The 22603-nt window shown below is 35.6% G+C and overlaps 1 protein-coding gene and 1 pseudogene across 25 annotated transcripts in view; both read left to right on the forward strand.

The window, feature by feature from the left end:
* Window positions 1-22603, forward strand: part of C2CD5 (C2 calcium dependent domain containing 5) — a 101465-nt gene that overhangs the window by 13014 nt on the left and 65848 nt on the right. For 14 of the 25 annotated variants that reach the window (XM_058743377.1, XM_058743378.1, XM_058743384.1 and 11 more), the window contains exons 3-7: window positions 2202-2288; window positions 9552-9723; window positions 12289-12384; window positions 14748-14903; window positions 15944-16142. In XM_058743377.1, coding sequence (XP_058599360.1) covers window positions 2202-2288; window positions 9552-9723; window positions 12289-12384; window positions 14748-14903; window positions 15944-16142 — 710 coding nt within the window. Of the gene's footprint in view, window positions 1-2201; window positions 2289-9551; window positions 9724-12288; window positions 12385-14747; window positions 14904-15943; window positions 16143-21988; window positions 22114-22603 lie in introns of those variants that run through there. The other 11 variants (XM_058743387.1, XM_058743391.1, XM_058743389.1 and 8 more) reach the window with 2 other exon arrangements.
* On the forward strand, window positions 12618-14741 carry LOC131519870 (leucine-rich repeat-containing protein 34-like; annotated as a pseudogene).

Consider the following 22603-nt stretch of genomic DNA (forward strand, 5'->3'; position numbering starts at 1 on the left):
TTTCTGTTTCTTTGAATTGTCTGTTCATGTCCTTTGCCCATTTTTTTGTTGGGTTCTTGATCTTTTTCATATTGCTTTATAAGAGCTCATTAAAAATTGAGGAAAGTAGCTGTTTGGTACATATTTAGCAAATACTTTGTCTCAGTGTTTTGTTTATCTTTGACTTCCTTTATGTAAAAAAGATTTTGTTTTTAAGTAATCTCTACACCCAACGAGGGGTTGAACTCACAGCCCTGCGATCAAGAGTTGCTCGCGCCCCATTGCTTCTTGTCCTTTTGGTTAAGATCAAAAGTACAGTAAGAGTCACATGCTCCACTGACTGACCCAGCCAGGCATCCCTATTTTTGACTTTCTTATATTTTTTTAAAAAATTTTTTCTAATGTTTATTTTAGAGAGAGAGACACACACACAGAGTGCAAGCAGGGGAGGGGCAGAGAGAGAGAGGGAGACACAGAAACTGAAGCAGGCTCCACGCTCTGAGCTGTCAGCACAGAACCCAACGCGGGTCTTGAACTCAGGAGCCTTGAGGTCATGACCCAAGCTGAAGTTGGATGCTTAACTGACTGAGCTACCCAGGTGCCCCTTTTATATACTTTGCCATGCAAAAAGTTCTTATTTTTACTGAATTTCTTAAACCTTTTCTACCCTCTAACTATGCTGCCTAAGTACATATTTAGTACTTGGTATTGTGCCTAATAATTCAAATTAAATGATAAAACACCTAGAAAAATAGACAGAAGATAATTTTTTTTTTTTTTGCTTTTAGAAAATTTCCTGAACTGATAGAACAACAAAAGCAAATATTATAAAACCAATGGAGATTTCTTGCAAAAAGGAAAGGAGGTTTCATAGATTATTTGCTTGAACTAGCATTTACTAAGAATCTACAGTATGCAAAACTATGTCCTGGGTATTGTCTTAAAGGGGATAAGCTTTAGTGAACTTAGAGGTTAGGAAAGATAATGGTAAAAACTAATAGAATTAGGGCAGAGATCAAATTTAGGAAAGGCAAGACCATCTAGGAAATAGTAGTTCCCTAGCTGTTTTGCTTTTAAGCTTCTGGACGACTTCTCGGGTTCAGTCAGATTTTATAATCTCCATTCTTTGTCTGAAGAAAGCCCCAGGGATTTAGTTTGCTTTTTGCATTCTTCATTCCTTTCTTATTTTGGATCTTTGTGATTTAAAGTTTATTTATTTTGAGAGAGAGAGGGAGAGCATGCTCGAGTGTGGGAAGGACAGATAGAGAAGGGGAGAGAGAATCCCAAGTGGGCTTTATGATGCAGGGCTCAATCTCATCATGAACTGTGAGATCATGACCTGAGCTGAAATTGAGTCAGACGTTTAACTGACTGAGCCACCGAGGTGCTCCTTGGATCTTTGTGATGTAGTGTATGCCAAGACTGGCTGTGAAATAAGATAGTCTCCCCATACAATCCCTTACATTGTTCCTGAAGATAAAACCCTTAATGATAATGGTTTGCTGTTGATCATTATGTGTGCACACAAATAAGGGCTTAAAAAAATAACAAAACGGGGAAGTTGGAAAATACAAGGCATATACATATATATGTTTTAAGTTTGTTTATTTTGAGAGAGGGTGTGTGCGAGTGAGCAGGGAGGAGCATAGAGAGGAGAAAGAGAATCCCAACCAGGCTCTGCACTTTAAACATGGAGGCTGATGCAGGGCTCGAACCCACAAATTGTGAAATCATGAGCTGAGCTGAAATCAAGAGTTGGACGCTCAACTGACTGAGACACCCAGACCCTCACAAGGCTATTTCTAAGTTCTCACAATAATGTGCTATAGTTCTGGATTCTCATGCTGAGATGGTGAGAGGATGGTCAGCTGGCTTTTTTACCTTCTGATTTTATTCTTGCTGGTCCTCTGCCATTAAGACTCCTCTTTTGTCTGAACTTTTATTCCTGAAGGCTATATTGACTCCTTCCTTCATATTGACAAAATAGTCTGGTTTTAATTTCTGTGTAGAGCTAGTCGAAGAGTAATTTCTTATTTCAGATATAGCCTATGAACTTACTGGACCCATCTGTGCTTTCTTCTCTTTTATTTCAGGGGATAGTTGCCTTTTTTCCTCCTTCATGGTTCATCCCCCTCCCCCCCCCCCCATTGCTTGCCTGATGTTAAAATTTACTTTTATTCACATTTTTTGATATTTATATTTGATCATTTATTTGTTTTTAGGTAAAATTTGGTAATACCACCTTTAAAACAGATGTGTATCTCAAGTCCCTCAACCCTCAGTGGAACTCAGAATGGTTTAAATTTGAGGTAAGTTTTAATTATTTTATTTTTATTTTTTTTTAAGTTTATTTATTTTGAGAGAGAGTGCGCTTATGTGTGTGCGGAGAAGTGGCAGAGATGGGGGAAGGAGAAAGAGAATCCCAAGTGGGCTTTGCTGACAGTGCAGAGCCCAATGTGGGGCTTGATTCCACTAACTGGGAAATTGTGACCTGAGCTGAAATAGAGTCTGACGCTTAACTGACTGAAGCTCCTTGAGGTAAGTTTTTAAATGTCAGCATTTTTGAGTATATTTTTTTGGAGGTGAGAGGTGACCCTTTTCCCTTAGGAATGTAGGAGTACTTTTTATTTCAGGTATAGTAGTTTTCCTACACCATAAATTTTTTTTTTTTTTTGCTAAGAATATTGCGTTTTTAAAAAATAATGTTAAGAAAATATAGTGTATGAATATAAAAACATTTAAAAAATAGAATCCCTCAGAAGTATTATATTGTTACTGTAATTCTAACAGTTACCAAAAATCACTTAAGAACAGTATACAGATTAAATTTTTTAAAAGTTGTAATAAAAAGTATATATAAAAAATGTTGCCATTTTAACCATTATTAAGTATCATTTAATAGCATTAATTACCTTCACAGTGTTGTCTAAACATCACTATTATAAAACTTTTCATCACTCCAAACAGAAATTACTCATTCAGGGGCACCTGGGTGGCTCAGTCAGTTAAGCACCTGACTTGGCCTTAGGTCATGATCTCACGGATTGGCTCTGTGCTGACAGCTCAGAGCCTGGAGCCAGCTTCCAATTCTGTGTCTCCCTCTCTCTCTGTTCCTCCCTGGCTCATCTGTCTCTCTCTGTCTCAAAAATAAATAACGTTAAAAATTAAAAAAAAAAAATTCATTCAGCAATAACCCCCATTCCCTCTTCTCCTAGACTCTGATAACATCTAACCTACTTTCTGTCTCTTCGAATTTGCCTATATTAGATATAAGTGGAATCATACAATATTTGTCTGTGTCTGGCTTTCACTTAGCATAATGTTTTCAAGGTCTATCCATGTTGTGTCATGTATTAGAATTTCTTTATGTTTTATGGCTGAATAATATTCCTCTGTGCATGTGTATGTCACTGTTTATCCATTTATCTGTTGATGGATACTGAGATTGTTTTCATTTTTTGGCTACTGTGGATAATACTGCAATAAACATTAGTGTACAAGTGTCTGTTTGAGTCCCTGTTTTCAGTTCTTCTGGTTATATGCCCAGAAGTGGAATTGCTGGGTCATATGATAAATTATATATTTAGCTTTTTGAGGAATTGCCAGACTTTTCCCTAGTGGCTGCACCATTTTACATTCCCAACAGCATGAATGAGAGTTCCAGGTTTTCCACAACTTTGTCAAGCTTTGTTATTTTTTTTTTAAATTTAAAAGACCAACTATTTATTTACTTATTTATTTAAATGTTTATGTATTTTGAAAGAGAGAAAGAGAGAGAGTGAGTATGAGCAGGAGAAGGGCAGAGAGAGAGGTAGAGAGAGAATCCCAAGCAGGTTCTGTGCTGTTAGAACAGAGCTTGATGCAGGCTCAATCCCGTGAATTGTGAGATCATGACCTGGGCTGAAATTAAGAATTGGATACTTAATTGACTTAAAAGGTGCCCCTGTTTTTTTCTGTTATTATTTTTTTCTTAACATTTATTTATTTTTGAGAGACAGAGATAGAGCACAAGTCGGGGAAGGGCAGCGAGAGGGACACATAGAATCCGAAGCAGGCTCCAGGCTCCAGGCTCCGAGCTGTCAGCACAGAGCCTGCAGGGCTCGAACTCACAAACTGTGAGATCATGACCTGAGCCGAAGTCGGAGGCTTAACTGACTGAGCCACCCAGGCGCCCCCCTGCCCTTTTTTTTTAATCATAGCCATCCTAGTAGGTGTGAAGTGACATTTGCAGTGTAATTTTCATATCCATTTTCCTCATGAATGAGGTGAAATGATTTCTTAGGATTAAGGACCATTTGAGTTTCTTGTACTTGGAACTACCACCTCATGTTTTAACTCCCCAGAGAAGATATTTAGAGATGACATTAAGGAGGTAGACTTCACAGGACTTGGTGACTAGCTTAATATGAAAAATGTAGATGTGATGTTGTAGGTCATTGGTTTTGACTTGCATTTTGAAATGACTAGTAATGGCGAGTCTCTCTTCATGTGTTTCACAGTGTGTCTTCTCTGGAAAACTGTTCAAGTTCCTTGCTCAACTAAAAAAAAATTTGTGGGGGGGTGCCTGAGTGGCTCAGTTGGCTAAAGCATCCAACTTTGGCTCAGGTCATGATCTTCCCGTTCATGAATTTGAGCCCCGTAATGGGCTCTGTGCTGACAGCTCAGGTCCTGGAGCCTGCTTCAGATTCTGAATCTCCCTCTCTCTCTGCCCCTGCCCTATTTACACTCTCTCTCAAAAATAAATAAATACTAAAAAAATTTTTAAGCCCCCCGACGCGAGGCTTGAACTCACGAACTGTGAGATCATGACTTGAACAAAAGTTGGATGCTTAACCCACTGGGCCACGAAGTTGCCCTACTCCTTTACTCATTTTTAAGTTGGATGGTTTATTTTTTTGTCGTTAAGTTGTGAAAGTTCTTTTTATTTTTATTTTTTTAATTAAAAAAAATTTTTTTTTAATGTTTATTTCTGAGACAGAGAGAGACGGAGCTTGAGTGGGGGAGGGGTAGAGATGAAAGGGAGACACAGAATCTGAAGCAGGCTCAAGGCTGTGAGCTATCAGGACAGAGCGCAACGCGGGGCTTGAACCCACAAACTGTGAGATCATGACCTGAGCTGAAGTTGGTCGCTCAACCAACTGAGCCACCCAGGTGCCCCGTAAAAGTTTTTTATATTCTGAATATTAAACTCTTATCAGATCTATGATTTGCAATTATTTTCCTGCATTCAGTAGGTTGTCTTTTCATTTTTCTTGGTAGTTTCCTTTGATGCATAAATGTTTTTAATTTTGCAGTACAATTTATCTTTTTCTTTTGTTGCTCACACTTTCGGTCTCAAATCAGAGTCTGTTGCCAAATTTGGGGTTATGAAGATTCACTACCATGTGTTTTCCTAAGATTTTATTATTTTATCTATTATAATAATCTGTTATTATTTATCTGTTTTATCTGTTATTTTATCTGTTAATTTTTATCTGTTATCTGTTATTTTATCTGTTAGGTCATTGATTCATTTTGAGTTAAATTTTGTAATACTGTGAAGTGAGAGTTCAACTTCATTCTTTTGCATGTGGAAATCTAGTTGTTTCAGTACCATTTGTTGAAGAGACTGTTCTTTTCCCATAGAATGGTTTTGGTACCTTTGTCAAAAGTCAGTTGGACACAGGTATATGAGTTAATTTCTGGACTCTCAATTCTGTTCCATTGTTTTATATATCCTTGTGCTATTACCATACTTTTATGATTACTGTTATCTTTGTAGTGAATTTTCAAATCAGAACGTGTGAATCCAACCTTGTTCTTTGTACTGATTTTTTTGTCATGGAGCATTTTGATTCCCTTTCTGTTTTCTTTCATATATATACGTATATACATGTACATGTATATATACATATACATACACATATACATATATATACACACATTTTTTCCCCTTGCTGTTTTAAAATTGACATTATGTATTTTGAAAATGCATCAGTTTGCACATGCATAAAATCTTTTTTGTCATTTTAAACTAAGTATTAAGGTAAAAATGTGGAATATAAGAATCAGAGAAAGTAGACAAACTTGATTACATGATTTCAGATGGAATTAGAATAACAGTGTTTTTCATCATCCTAGCAAAACATTCAAATGCTCATATAGCTTCATTTCGATGGCTTTTTCTTTTTTTCTTTCTTCCATAACCTTAGAAATGGTTAAAAAAAAAATAGTCTTGTTGGGGCACCTGGGTTCCTCAGGTTGTTGAACATCCAACTCTTGACTTTGGCTCAGGTCATGATTTTGTGGTTTGTGGGATCAGGCCCCGTGTGGGGCTCAGTGCTGATGATGTGAAGTCTTCTTGGGATTCTCTTTCTCCCTCTCTTTCTGCCCCTTTTTTGTTTGTGTGCTCACTCTTTCTCTTTCTCTCAAAAATAAATAAACTTAAAAAAAATATTTTTGGTGAGTTACATTTTTTATTGGAATGGTAGGAAGAGGTGGGCATTTTGTATTAGTAATTTTCATGATATGGGGCATAAGAATATTTCATTTTATTGATGATGCAGTACTAGTAATTTTTAAAGCTGCAAAATACTCAAGTAGCTGAGATAACTTTGGAAAATAATATATTTGTATTTTTATGAAATAAGGGATTTTTATAATATTAATGAGATTTAGTAACTGAAGTTACTAGCCATTTCCCTTAAAATTTACCAAGTTTACTATTTTGGCTAGTACTTCTAGTAATAGTGTATATTGTGTGAAAAATGTTCCTTCATAAAATTTTTTTTTAAGTTTGTTTACTTCTGGGAGAGAGAGAGAGAGCAGGGGAGGGGCAGAGAGAGAGGGAGAGAGAGATTCCCAAGCAGGCTCTATACTCTCAGCACGGAGCCTGATGTGGGGCTCGAAATCACAAACTGCAAGATCATGACCTGAGTTGAAACCAAGAGTCGGACGTTTAACCCACTAAGCCACCCAGGTGCCCCAAAAATGTCCTTTTTAAAAAATGTTTATTGTGTGTGTGAGAGAGACAGAGAGAGCTAGCCTGAGTTGGGGGAGGGCCAGAGAGAGAGGGGAGAGAAAATTTCAAGCAGACTGTACTGCCAATGCAAAGCTCAGCATGGGCTCAAACTCACGAACTATGAGATCATGACCTGAGCTGAAGCTAAGGGTCAGATGCCTCACTGACTCAGCCACCCAGGTGCTCCTGAAAAATGTTCTTAAACTTTGTGTTTATAGTTAACGTTTGTTATATGCTTTTTAAACCTTTCAGTTGTAATTGGCCTTAGTTTATATGTTCTGAACTCTTAAATAAATATCATGAACAAATGGATGTTTAGTTTTCTTTCATGTAAAAGAAATATTACGCCAGGCAGTGTAATGGTATTTGGAAGCTCCATGCAATCATTTGGAACCCAGGACCCTTTTGTCTTTCTTTTCCATCATTCACAGCCTGTGGCTTCCATATTCATGGTCGCGTTAGCCTCCACTTTAGCAGATGGAGTTCCAGTGATCACATCAGTATTCTAGGCTGGAAGAAAGAGCTGGAGTAAAATGGAATACAGGATAGGTGGTGATCAGTGGAGTGGGAGGAATATTTCAAGGCAAATTCAAAATATTATGCAATATCATCCATAAATTTTTAATTATGTCTGACTTATAGGGAAGGACCCTCTTTTTTTTTTTTTAACATTTATTTATTTTTGAGACAGAGAGCATGAACAGGGAAGGGTCAGAGAAAGAGGGAGACACAGAATCTGAAACAGGCTCCAGGCTCTGAGCTGTCAGCACAGAGCCCGACGCAGGGCTTGAACCCATGGACAGCAAGATCATGACCTGAGCCGAAGTCGGACACTTAACCGACTGAGCCACCCAGGCGCCCCAGGACCCTCTTTTTTGAAAGTGAATCATCCACATTATTACATTAGTGATATCAACAATAATTCCTTCTTATACTTTAATACTTAAATAATCTTCAGAAGTTGGACTGTTAGCCTAAAATCAACAAGAAATTGAATGGGGGTGGGGAAAGTCATGATATTTCATAATTAAGTTAAAAAACTAACCAAAGTGTACGACTGCAGAGCTATCACTTGACCAAAGCATATGTAAGGAAGATACAGGGATTTTAGTTAACCACAGACTGTTTTTTTTTTTTTTTTTTGGCTCACAAACTCTGTCTTAACAGTATGGTGTGTCTGCTGTAATGACAAACATCCATAGGCTGCATTTAAAAAGTATAATATTCTAATTATAGGAAATAATAGTCCTTTTATATTTTGTCCTTGTCTTACTAATATCTATAATATTGTGTTCAGTCTAACCACTACCTTTGATGAGGAGAACCAGCAAGTTAGAGGATGGAATGGTATGCAGAGGAGGGCAGCCAAAATAGTGAGCATGTCTTCCATAAGGGAGAAATCTCTTTTTGCCTCATTCTTTGCCTTAGTCAGTTTGGGCTGCCGGTAACAGAATACCATAGACTGGCTGGCTTAAACAATAGCATTTTATTTCTCACATTTCTGGATCCTGGGAAGTCTGAGATCAGGGACCATCATGGTTTTGTTCTAGTGAGGTCCCTCTTTCTGGTTTGTAGACAGTTGTCTTCTTGCTATGTCCTCACATGGCCGGGAGAGATCATCTCTCCCTGTCTTTCTTATAAGGATACTAATCCCATTCATGAGGTCTTTGCCCTTATGACCTAATTACCTCCCCATCTCCAAATAACATCATGTTGGGGATTAGGGCTTCAACATATGGATTTTCAGGGGATAGAAACATTTAGTCCATTGCATTTTCCATTGTAGTCCCTCTTTATAGCTAGTGCTTGCTTGGCATGTGATAAGTAATTGATAATAAGTAAAAGGAGAGAGAATAGACATTTATTTCATTTACTTAACTCATGAACTTAAATTGTTTTTTCTTACAAATAATATTCAAAATATTATGCAATATCATTCATAAATTTTTAATTTTTAGAGAAGGACCCTCTTTTTTGAAAGCTAATCATCCAGTTACATTATTACATCAGTGCTATCAACAATAATTCCTTCTTAATTTTTTTTAAGCAATCTTCACACCCAGCATGGGACTCAAACTCAACCCTGAGATCGAGAGTTGCATGCTCCCCAGACTGAGCCAGCCAGGCGCCCCAGTTTTGCCTACAGTTTTACTCTGCGAAATTGTCTTTAGAATTTATGGTATCATTGTTCTCATTATCATCCTTGCTCTCCTGTAGGTAATCTATGGAAGCTGTTTTGACATTCCTTAAGCATTTTTGCTTGACGTTATAAGCAGAGTAGTGAAACACTGAATAACTATGTAGAAAATGAAATTAAAACCTTTTGGGTGTTAATCATCTTATGTTTGTGCCTGGAGGCAAATTGTACTTTTTTTTCTTTAGAAATTTGGCATCTTTTATAGGAGAAGGGGTTACAACTTTTGTGCGAATTAATCCCTTTACCTTTGTGCTTAGAGATCAATCTGTACTTTTTTTTTCAGAAATAAGTAATCTTTTACATTTGTCATATGTATATATTTATGGTAATGAAGGTTTTTAAATTAAAAGATTTAATTTTAAGGTATACTTTTAGGTGGACGATGAAGATTTGCAAGATGAACCTCTACAGATCACAGTTCTTGACCATGACACATACAGTGCAAATGATGCCATTGGTAAAGTGTACATTGATATTGACCCTTTACTCTACAGTGAAGCTGCAACAGTCATCTCAGGGTGGTTTCCAATTTATGATACCATACATGGTAAGGAGTATATTTTAAGAAAATAAATCATAGTTTTTAAAATTTATCCTTAAACACTTTTGTGCTACACGTGGTGGTTTTAAAATATCTTTAAAAGATGTTTTCTTTTTAATAGTCATAAAGTATTATTGGTAGAATTGTTATTTTTGCGAACATAATTTGAAGTAATCCCTTCTAAATATATGCAGTATAGTAAGTTAATGCATTATTTAAAAATCATCTAACATTGGTACTATTTCTGAAACATTTTCAAGTGGATAATGTTGATATTTTTCTGCTTAAAAATTCTTCAGGTTTTTTGTTGCCTAAAGCAGGGTTCTCAAAGTGTGGTCTGGGGACACCTAGGGGTCCCTGCACAGGTTCTATGAGGGAGATGAGAAGGTTTAATATGATACTTACATGTCATTTGCCATTTTTTTTCTCACTTTCTTACAAGTGTACAGTGGAGTTTTCTAGAGGTTTTATGATGTATGGTGTTACCACACATTGAATGCAGAGCAGAAATGAGAATCTAACTGTATTCTATTAAGCTAGACATTATAGAAAAGTACAAAAATGTAACAGTGCTATTTTACTAATTTTTTTTGGTTTTCAAAATAGTTATTTTTATAAAAATGTTTATAGTAATATTTTTAAAAATTCTCAGCTTTAATTTTAATTTTCATTCTAAATTTTAATTTTAATTATAACATGGTAAATGTTGATAGATGACCCGTGTAAACAAAATCTCTTTGAGGTCTTCGATAATTTCTAAGATTGTAAAAGTGGTCCTGTCATTAAAACGTTTGAGAACTGCCAGCCTGCAAATATACCGTTCTTTTAGAATGACAGATGGACCCGTAAAGAGCTGGCACATGTTCCTCTCTACAGTCTAGCATCTTTCTGCCTGTTTTACATTTTTGACCTGGCAATTCCATTGATAGTAGTTTATTATAAGAAAATTAAGATGTTTGCTGAGATTTATGTAAGAGTGTGTTTATTGTGATACTTAGATCCTATTATTATTTATTAATGTTTACAATGGTAAAATGTATTGGAAAAGAGGATTTACTTAAATAAATTAGAGCATATATAGACCATGAATTATACAGCCAGAACAAAATGCGTGTTTTAAGAATACAATGGCATAAGGAAATAAAAGGATTTGTGAAATTGTAAAATTTTATAGAATTCAGATTATAAAACATTATTATAGGATGATTCCATATTTGTTTAAAAACAAAAGAATTGCATATATGTGATATCATTGGATAAATTGGCAGAATACATAATAAAATGTTTATTCTTGGATAGTTTTATTTCTGGACTGTAATCCTATTTTTCTTCTTTTCCTCTTTTGCTTTTTTCTATGTAAATGTATTGTCTTTGTAGTTAGGAAATAAAATCCAATCCCATAGTAAATTACCAATAAAACAAGCCACTGGAGAATTAATCTGGGCTTGGATTAAAGGCATAGCAGTATGAATGAATGAATTTTCTAAATATTTTATATTAAATACTGTTTATAATTGGTTTAATATATTTATGGACCCTTTGTTAGGAACATAATCTCTTATTATTTCAGTGGGTAAATGAGCAAGTCACTCTTAGAAGGCCTTCCTCATTAAGTATGAATTTGACATGAAGTCAGAACAGTCCAGTAAAAATATTTAGTGAATGTTAAGAGATAGAGACTGGGTCATTTTTATTTATTAGGTCATGTTGAAAACCCTTATTTTTGGAATTTCTTAGCTCATTTTAACTTACTACATTCATTGAAAAGAATGAAACTTCTTTTGTGTTAAATCAGATTCTTCCATTAGTTGTTAAGACCATTTACTCTGGGATCATAAAGATCTGACTTCTAATCCTGGCTGTACTACTTAACTAGTTATTGACACTGCAAATTATTTAACTTTTATTAAACTTTAATGTCTTCCTCTGTAACATGAAGATGATAGTACTACGGAAATTGCCTTACTGGGTTGGTGTGAGCACTTTGAGATACTACTTATAAAGCATTTAGAATGTTATCCATGCTCACTTGTTACCGTCATCATCATCATCATCATCATCATCATCATCGTTGTCATCACTTTAAATGGGGCTCCTTTCCAGTTACACTTGATTCAAATAAGTAGACTTGTAATAGAAATGAAAATTCTATTCATTCTTTAGTGGATACATGTTCTTCAGAAAATGTAATAAATTACTTACAATGAACATAATTAGGAAACAAAGCATTGCTATTATGATTGATATGTTATTTTTTTAATTCTTTTTTTTTAAGTTTATTTATTTATTTTGAAAGAGAGAGAGAGAACAAGTGGGGACAGACAGAGAGAGAAGGAGACAGAGGATCTGAAGTAGGCTCTGTACTGACAGTAGAGAGCCCAATGTGGGACTCAAACACAGGAACTAGGAGATTGTGAACTGAGCTGAAGTCGGACGCCTAACTGACTAAGCCACCCAGGCACCCTGATTAATACATTATCTTTAAATCATCACTTGGCATTCATTTGCTGGATTATTTAGTTGTGCTTTATTTTGTTAACGTAGAAACTTGATTTCCTTTTGAAATTCTAGGTATCCGTGGGGAAATCAATGTAGTTGTAAAAGTAGACCTCTTCAATGATTTAAATCGATTTAGGCAGTCATCATGTGGAGTCAAATTCTTTTGCAGTAAGTAAACACATTTTATTTCTCATTTAACAGGAAACTTAACTTTTAAATATAGGAAATCAAATATTTCATAAAGCTAATGGAAAACCTATAATACTTTGGTTTTAATGCCAAAGAGAAAATTATTAATTTCTTAGAAACAATTATTGTAGCTCTGGGGACTATTTATCTGATTTTAAAGTAAATGCAATCTTTTTTTTTTTTTTTTTTTTTTTTGAGTTCATAGAAATTTTTGTTAGAATAGTCCAGTGGGACATGAGGTATGCATGGTTATCATGCCTACGAGGTCAGAGGAGTTTGTGAGGCAGCAGGAAGGAGATCACTCTTCCTGACCCTACTCTGGCTTGTACTCCAGCCTCTACTCCAGACTCTGGAAGGAATCACATTAAACATTGCTGGTAACAGTTGCTTAATGCCAGTAGAGTGACTGGTGAAGATTTTGGGTTCTTTCCAGAATTTTAAATAACAATCCATATATTAATGAAACAACTTAATCTTGTTTACTTAAATCTTATGTTAATAAATATTGGGTCCATAGGTGGAGAATTGATTGCTAAAGCACCACATAATAATACTACTCCGAAATATCTAAGAATGACTAGAAACAAGTTTGAAAACACAGGTAGAATGTTTTTTTTCAGGAATGCTACAAATTAATTCATCCTTAGAGAAGTGATATCCTAGTGACTGTGGTCTGGAAATGCAAAATGTGCTAGCATTTGCTACAGTCCTACCTGAAAACCAAACAACTAAGGCAATAAGCCTATACCTGCCTATACTGTATGGTGAACAGGAAGAGTCCACAGTTCATCTAGGCCACCTATTGAAAGAAAATCACTGCCTTGCTGAACTGCTTATGTGTAAGCATGATGTTATAAAACAGGTGATTCTGTATCTGAACAGTAGCATATGCTACCTTGATGTCAGCTGATTGTCAGTAGTCAGCAGCAACATAAGGGGAGATGGACTTGTACTTTCACAATCAATGAAAAAAAATCCCCACACTCTCATATCTACATTTGGGGAAACAAATTTGATGAGGCTACATGTGTGACATAATTAGATTTATGCGGAATGGGCTGTCTAAAATTAGATAATAGAGATATGGAGCCATTTGTGGTGGGTGGACATGTGTATTTTGAAGACTCCAGTGGCCTTGCCAAGCATTATTATTGGACACAAACTTCTGGAGAAGCTTGCAGCCACTCATCTAATGCAAATTTTACTCTTGTCCAGTAGGGCAACCTCTGAAAAACAAGCTCTGAAATAATTTTCACATATCTTCATTATTTTCACAGAGATGAATATTTTACTGCTTATTAAATTTTTCTTTTATGAATTAGAACAAGTTGCTCTTGTCAAATGTGAAAAAGATATGACTGACTATAATGAACTATATATAACTGTCAAAAGAAAAAGAAAAATCCATTGTTATTTTACTGTAGTATAAGACACTGTAAGATAGGAGCAGAGCGCTCTAGCCAAACCTTGTGGTGCTATCCAAAATTCAATAGGCATCTACAGTTACAGTCCCTCAAGTGCCACGTAGTATGGGCTGGCATTGGCAGATGTGGGCAGTCACAACCAGCCTCGATTCATAGGGTTGAAAACTCCTAAGTAGTTGAGTTAGCTTTAAGGCATGGATGATACCCATTTTAAGAGACTAGTTTGGTGTAGATGTTCTCAGGTTTTCTCCCCCGCACCCTCCCTTTTTGTTGTTGTTTTTGTTTGTTGGTTTTAGTTTCTCCCCTTTTTGAATCTGACTAGATCTTATTTTAAATCTAATGACATTTGAAATTCTATATATTAAATGAGTTTGTTATGTAGTATAGACTGCCGAACCAGTTGGCCATATGGCCATGGATTATTGGAAACTGCAGGGCTTTATGACTCTTCAGATTATGTCAGAAAGGTAATAGTTTGATTTTTGAGGCTGCAATATGTGTTGTACAGAACTTTTTCAAAGTACTTTGAATAAAGTGTTTTGTATTCATTATGCACTTTCTGCCTATTTTTTTAATGATTAACCAGATGACTTTAATTTTTGTTTTTTAAAGTTTGTATTGAATGCTGTTTAAGGTTGTCTATAGCTGTTTTCTAAATTATAAAAATACGATTTGTTTCTACTGTGTTTGCTGTAAGAAAGATGAGAGATCTCATTAAAGAAAATGATTATTTCTAAGAATAATATGGAACTTAGAAGACTGATTGGAAGTATAACTATTATAATTACATTGAAATTAGCACAGTAAAAGGCATTCTTGTATTATATATTCAAAAGGTAAGAACTTAGTTGTAAATTGTTTTAAATTGAATTTAATCTTGTGATAAATACAAGCATAACAGGTAATTTCTTTTAACAGCAACATCTATTCCAAAGTGCTATAGAGCTGTAATAATTCATGGGTTTGTAGAAGAGCTTGTAGTCAATGAAGACCCAGAATATCAATGGATTGATCGAATTCGTACACCAAGGGCATCAAATGAGGCCAGACAGAGACTCATTTCTTTAATGTCAGGTATTTAAAAAAACAAAAACAAACTTTCTTACTGATTTACTTAACACTGTTACAATTTTTACTTCCTTTTGACATGCTACCTGAAAGTTAACAGTGAGGGCTATGAATTATGAATGACTGATTCCCTACCCTTGGCCCCATCTTCCTGAACATACCTGCATTGCCATTTTATAAGAGGAAGTCTGAACCAGAAGCTTGTATTTCCTTCTTAACTAGGTAGACAAAGGAATTTGTGCTCATAAAGTGGCCTGGTAGAAAGAACCCTGAGCAAGGAAGTAGGGAACTGGGTTCTAGTTTTCCTTCCTCTAGCATTTCTTTGTAGTCAGAGTTTAGGTACTCTGTCTAAAGTTTTTTGTTGCCTTTTCATAGTCCTTCTCTGACAACTTGGTGTAGCTCCCTGTATTTTTCCCTGACACTCTTACCCCATTATGTTTCTTTATTTTTCTTTGAAGAACTTGTTTACCATTTAAAATTTGTATGTATATGTAAATTTACATGGATATAAATTTACATATATATCTGACAATAAGTGTAAATATTATGTTTAATAAATATAAATATTTTATACTTACATATAATAAATTTGTTTTAAATATAAATTATAAACACCTTTATATTACATTAATATTACATATTAATGAATATACCAAACAATATTTATGAATCAGTATAAATATATTTATACCTAATATATAATGTTATAGTTACTATATTAAATAATATATCTTTTTTGTTCACCTCTGTGTTTCTAGCACTTAGAAGAAAGGAAGAATGCCAGGCACATAGTACACAACCAAAAATTATTTGGTAAATGAATGCATGAATGAGTGAATCTTAACTTGCCGCATCTGTAAAGTGCAACTAGTAATATCTTACCTCCCTGAAATGTAGGAGGCTGGAGCAGATAATCTTTTAGGTTCTTTTCAAGTTCTAAAAATCTGTGATTTTTTCCAAGTCTTTTTTTATTGCTACCATATCCAGTCTTATATCATGTAATGTCAAGATCTGAAGCAGAATGAGTTTTCTTCCTTTTTTTGTAGGTGAACTGCAGAGGAAGATTGGCTTGAAAGTACTTGAAATGAGAGGAAATGCAGTTGTTGGGTACTTACAATGTTTTGATCTGGAAGGCGAATCTGGGTTAGTGGTACGCGCCATAGGAACAGCATGTACACTGGATAAACTAAGTAGCCCGGCAGCATTCCTTCCTGCATGTAATTCCCCATCCAAAGAAATGAAGGAGTAAGTATGAATCAATGAATTGTTCTTATGGAGCTTTTTATCTTTTACCTATATGCTTTCATTTGATTTGAAATATTCTAGTAGACTGGTTTAACATACATTTTTCCCTGTGGTGATTGTTTTTTCCTTTGGTGATTTTTATTAAAGGTGACATGAAAACCTGAAGGTTGAAAGTATTTAGGTGTTCCTGATATTTTATTTATACTGTTTTAATATGAAATTCAAGTTAAGAAATGTAAAACTCAACTGAGTATTTCAGATCTTTAGACACCGTATATTTAAAGCTTAAAATGGGTGTTTATGGAATTTTTACTTACTCTCTGGGAAATGCTTAAAACCCAGTACTATACTTGATAATCTTACTATGATTATTAGCAACATAGTATAGAAAGAAGAAGTATAGCAGGAAAGGTTGACCTGTGTAGGGGTCTCAAATGTAAATGTCTACAGAGACCAGATAGTTTATATATATATAAATAATTGAGTGTAATTAAATAGGGAGTACAGAGGACTGTGTAAAGCCCATGGTGACACTTTTTTTCTGTAAAAGGCTGGATAGGAAATATTTCATGCACTAGCCGTACAGTTTCTGTCTTTGTTTATCAGAAAAAAAAAGGAGTTTGTTGATTTTGATCTAAAGGAATTTAGACTCATACATTTTTAAAAAACTAAGCGTGATTCAACAAAATACTTTGGTTGGCTGGATTTGGCTTATGTGTTATCATTTGTGTCTAAGGCAGAAGATTTTCAATATGGTGGTGATCTACAAGGAATTTTTATTTTTATTTTTTATTCATTTATTTTTTAAGGTTTTTTTAAAATGTTTTTTTAAATTTGTTTTTGAGAGAGAAAGAGACAGCGTGCAAGCAAAGGAGGGGCAGGGAGAGAGGGAGGCACAGAATCTGCACCAGGCTCCAGGCTCTGAGCTCTCAGCATAGAGCCTGATGTGGGGCTCAAACTTGTGAATCACGAGATCATGACCTGAACCGAAGTCAGATGCTTAACTGACTGAGCCACCCAGGTGCCCTAAAAGTTTCTTTAAAAAAAAAAATTTTTTTTTAGTGTTTATTTATTTTTGAGACAGAGACAGAGCATGAACAGGGAAGGGGCAGAGACAGAGGGAGACACAGAATCAGAAGCAGGCCCCAGGCTCCAAGCCGTCAGCACAGAGCGTGATGTGGGGCTTGAACTCAACTGCGAGACCATGACCTGAGCCGAAGTCAGACGCTCAACCGACTGAGCCGCCCAAGCGCCCCTAAAAGTTTCTTTTTTAAATTTATTTATTTATTTTGAGAGAGACAGAGACAGCATGAGTGGGGGAGGGGCAAAGAGGGAGGGAGAGAGAGAACCTCAAGCAGGCTCTGCACTGCACGTGAGATCATGACCTGAGCCAAAACCAAGAGTCAGATAGATGCTTAACCGACTGAGCCACCAGGTGACCCTGGGAATTTTTAAAATGAAAGTTTTCAGGCCGCCTGGGTGGCTCAGTTAAGCATCCAACTTCAGCTCAGATCATGATCTCATAGTTGGTGAGTTTGAGCCCTGCATCATGCTCTGTGCTGACAGCTCAGAGCCTGGAGCCTGCTTTGGATTCTGTGTCTCCTTCTCTCTCAGCCTCTTACAGGCTCATGCTCTGTTTCTTTCTCCTTCAAAAATAAATAAACATTAAAAAAATTTTTTTTAAATGAAAGTTTTCTGTCATAATGATTGGGATGAGGAGGACGATCATGGTTGAGGACTAGAAATGGTGACTGTCCTACACACCAAGGGACAACTGTGTACAATGAAGACTTGTTCTTTTTTTTTTTTTTAAGTTTATTTAGAGAGAGAGAGAGCAAGCAGGGGCGACGTGGGGGAAGGAAGAGAGGGAGGGAGACAGAATCCCAAGCAGGCTCTGTACTGTCAGCACAGAGCCCTGTACAGGGCTTGAGCTCATGAGATCATTACCTGAGCTGAAGTCACGAATCGGATGCCTAACCAACTGAACTGTTGGCGCACCTGGACTTGTTCTATCCTAAATGCCAACAGTACTTCCATTGAGAATCACTGATTTAGAGATTCTTGTAGATTAAGGATCACAAATTTTTCTTGGTAAATGACCAGAAGGTACAGGTAAATAATTTAGTCTTTGCTAAAATAACTACTCAACTTTGCTATTGTGGCATGAAAACAGCCATTGACAGTATGCAAATGAGTGAGTGTGGTTGTGTTCCAATAAAACTTGATTATTTACAGAACAGATTGCAGATTATTTACAGAACAGACCTGTAAGGTATGATTTGCTGACCCCTGCCCTATATTATCAGGGAGTCAGGATGGATTCTGTAGTCAGAAAAATCTAAATGCTTCCCAGTTTAGCAGTAGTCAAGAGAGGTTGACTACAAAACAATTACAATCTTTTTTTTTTCAATTTAATTTTAGTTCCAGTATCATTAACATACAGTGTTATATTAGTTTCAGGTGTACAATATGGTGATTCAACTTTTCATTTATTTTTAATTTTTTTTTAACATTTATTTATTTTTGAGACACAGAGAGAGACAGAACGTGAGCCGGGGAGGGGCAAAGAGAGAGGGAGACACAGAGTCTGAAGCAGGCTCCAGGCTCTGAGCTGTCAGCACAGAGCCCCACATGGGGCCTAAACCCAGGAACTGTGAGATCATGACCTGAGCCAAAGGTGGACGCTCAACCGACTGAGCCACCCAGGCACCCCTGATTCAACTCGTTTTTTAAGCAATATTTTTAAAAATGAGATTTTCCTTTTAGGCTTATTCTTTTTGTTTAATTATTTCCCTTCTGGTAGCCTTCAGTTATTTAGATTAAATTTTAGTCACAAGAGGGAGCATAGTATTATATCTATTGCCTAATTTTTTTGGGGAAATCCCTTGACAAGTGAAATAATTGTTTAAAGAAAGCCACTTATATTTTTAATGTTTATTTTTGACAGAGAAAGAGGGAGAGCGAGTGAGTGAGCAGGGGATAGGCAGAGAGAGTGGGAGATACAGAATCTGAAGCAAGGTCCAGGCTCCATGCTGTCAGCACAGAGCCTGATGTGGGGCTCAGACTCACGAACCGTGAGATCATGACCTGAGCCGAAGTTGGATGTTTAACCTACTGAGCCACCCAGGTGCCCCTGTGAAATAATTGTTTTAAATAAACTGAAGAGTGAATTTGCTTTATATTCCATTTAAGATATGTCTTAGAAAGATACGAACTCCCTGCTACCACAGGTAAAGTCAAATTGCAGGTGTAACTTTTTGAGGGATTCAGGTTTTATTTTCATTTTCCACACCAAATTAAAGACCTGGGCCCCTCCTTCTCTTGCCACCCTCCAGTTTTATCTAAGTTGCCTGAAGGGGTCTGGCTTTGTAGCTGTGATGTCTGAAGTTTTCCTCTTTCCACTAAATTACTTAGTGGAAAGAATGCTGTATTATCTGTTGGTGTCTTAGGATGATATATTGATAGTAATGGAGTACTTTTTGCCTACATTCAGGAATAGTTCCATTAATGTAAGTCTTCTGGGATTGTGTAAGTGTTCTTATTTTCTAATTTTGTTGTAGCCATCTGCCTTAAATTGTCAAATATTCACACCATGAAGAATTTAAGTTGCTTTATTAAGATTTTCTGAAAGGCATCTTACTACCACAGTCATGCTGTTTAAAAAAAAACAAAACTACTACTCAGGCTTCTTTATTTTAGCCACCTTCTTTGTATTTTTGATAATGAATCACTTTGGGTGCTAGTTTAAATTGTTTTATGATTCAACTGATTGTAATAATTATAGATGTTTAATTATAACATTGATTCTAGATAAGAATTTGATAAAAGGTAGTTTGGATTATATTCCTGTCTGAATGGATTTATTAGAAATGTCACTGACGTATTATTGCAAGATAATCTTTCATACAAGGAGACTGATAAGAATTAGAACTCCAAGAATACAGATGGTATTTGGGATTTTAATTAGATGTCATACATTGAAACTTTTACAATGTTCATTTTATTTTATTCATTTTATTTTACCTTTATTAATGGTGTGTTCTACTTCATTGGTTTATTTTTTTCCTTTCAGATGGTTAGTGTAATGCATAATATAAATCTCTTTGATATGTCCTTGCTGAAGTATTTTGATGATAGAAAGTGCATTTAAATACAATTTACTGCTTCTCTACTTACAAAAAAAGTACTTTCTAAGAGATGTTAATTGTAATTTCTCCTCTGTACATCCCTGATTCTTAGAATTTTTAACTTCATTAGTCACTTCAACAGAGAAAGAAAAAGCAAATAAAACCTCACTCAGTTGTTTGTATACACATAGGTCACCAATGAGATGTTTGATTTTTATCAGTTGTATTAAACACATTTTTTTTTTTTATAAATTTTTTTTTAACGTTTATTTATTTTTGAGACAGAGAGAGACAGAGCATGAACGGGGGAGGGTCAGAGAGAGAGAGGGAGACACAGAATCCGAAACAGGCTCCAGGCTCTGAGCTGTCAGCACAGAGCCCGACGCGGGGCTCGAACTCACGAACCGCGAGATCATGACCTGAGCCGAAGTCGGATGCTTAACCGACCGAGCCACCCAGGCGCCCCAGTTAAACACATTTTTAATTTAAACTAGTAACAAAAACAGAAACATTGTCTTATTGTAAAATCAGTGATGTTTTCAGAAAGTAGTCTGTAGAGTATGTGAAAGACCTATTGTTGCCCATTAATGATAGCTCATGTTTGAACCTTGACAGACTGTGATTGTTGGGAATGTTCACTGGCCAGTAAAAAAGAAAAGGCCAGGAAGAGTTGAGCTCTTGATCTGCTTTTAATTTGAATTCTAAAAAATGAGGATATATTTTTAGAGTATATTCACATTTGATTCTTTTTCCCTCATGCGTGAGTGAAGGCAGTACGTAGTGAAATAATTACTAATATGAAGTATAGGATTCTTAGTTTAATATACCATTCCTACCATTCAACGTAACTGTGCCCTTTTAGCAAAATTTCCTCATGAAAATGTAAATATTATATGTGAATATGTATCTGTGTATGTGAGCTAAATATATCTATACATACATATAGATATGATCTTGCAGGATGTCAGTTGATATCTTACAAAATTTCAATTCAGAATGTAGTTTAATAAATTCTGTTTAAATTTAAATAATATATTCTGTTTGACAGCTAGATAAAAATTATCTATATTGTTTTATTAATGTGTTTTGAAAAGCAATGTCCCCTTGCTTTGTTTTTTTTTCCCAGTGTAACCTGTTTTTTAAGCAATATACTTGGTATGCTAAAATACTGGAATATTTACATTTGCTTATATCCATTTAGTTCATTCATTTTTCTTTGTGCTGTCATTTCTCATATTCTTAAGTACCACTATTACAGAAACAGTTCTGTTAAATTTTCTTTATGGAAAAATATAATTAATTACATCCATTCAGTTTCAGAAGTAACATAAGAACTTTATATTTGACTTTTCACTTTTATGGGTGTTTTGTCCCTAAAATACTGTGTAGTAAGTAAGCTTTATGGTGATGAAAACATTTTAAACATCTTAAGATACAAATCTTAGTCTTTTTCTTATTTAATGCCACTATTTCTGCTTGCTATTTTTCTTATTCACAGTCCTAATTATTATTATTAATGTGATCATTTAAAACTATAACTGTATCCTGTCAAGTTAGTATTTAGCTATTCTTTTTAAATTTTGACTTGTTTTTTGCATGTTGGAGATTAAAAATTCCTCTCCCCTAACTAAAGCTCCTTTGAAATTATTTTAACATAACTTTGCTATCTGTTGTATGTATTGTTTTCTTTTCTTCCGCTTTGACTACAAATTCCCTCAGGTCTCCGCTGGTTCATCCTCCAAGCCATGGATGCCGCTCGACTCACAACAGCCCAATTCACACTGCTACTGGCTCACGACTTACTCAGAACTTCTCTGTGTCTGTTCCCACTCTCATCTATACTGGTACGAGACTGCTCAGACTCCAGAGCTGGGGAAGGCAGGCCACAGGCAGCATGGCTGCCAAGGGCAGGCAGGCAGGCAGGTAGGCAGGTAGCTTAGGTTAGGCAGGTACCATCAGTCTTTTCCTTCTCCTCCTTTTCTCACTTGAAGTCCAGCTGCAGTGAAGAAATCCAGTATTTAGCCACCGCAGAGGTTCTAACTACTTGGAAATGAAAGTGTTCTTCTAGCTTCCAAAGTCTCTTCCATAGATCCTCTAAGAACCCTATTGTATGTATGTATCCTGTAAGTTTTTAGGGCAGTCCTCTAGGATTTGCCATTATTTCTGCATTTGGTTAGAAATAAAATTGATTATTGGATTCTATATGAAATAGCTGGCGAGGCTTCTGATTTGCTTATTTTATTATGTATAAAACCTGTTACATAGTAGGGTCTGTTTTATTCTGTGGAAGAGAGCTTTGGAAAACAGGTAAGCAACTATTCTGTGTAAAATACA

This window comes from Neofelis nebulosa, chromosome 8 (assembly GCF_028018385.1).
Source record: "Neofelis nebulosa isolate mNeoNeb1 chromosome 8, mNeoNeb1.pri, whole genome shotgun sequence".
Classification (NCBI taxonomy): Eukaryota; Metazoa; Chordata; class Mammalia; order Carnivora; family Felidae; genus Neofelis; species Neofelis nebulosa.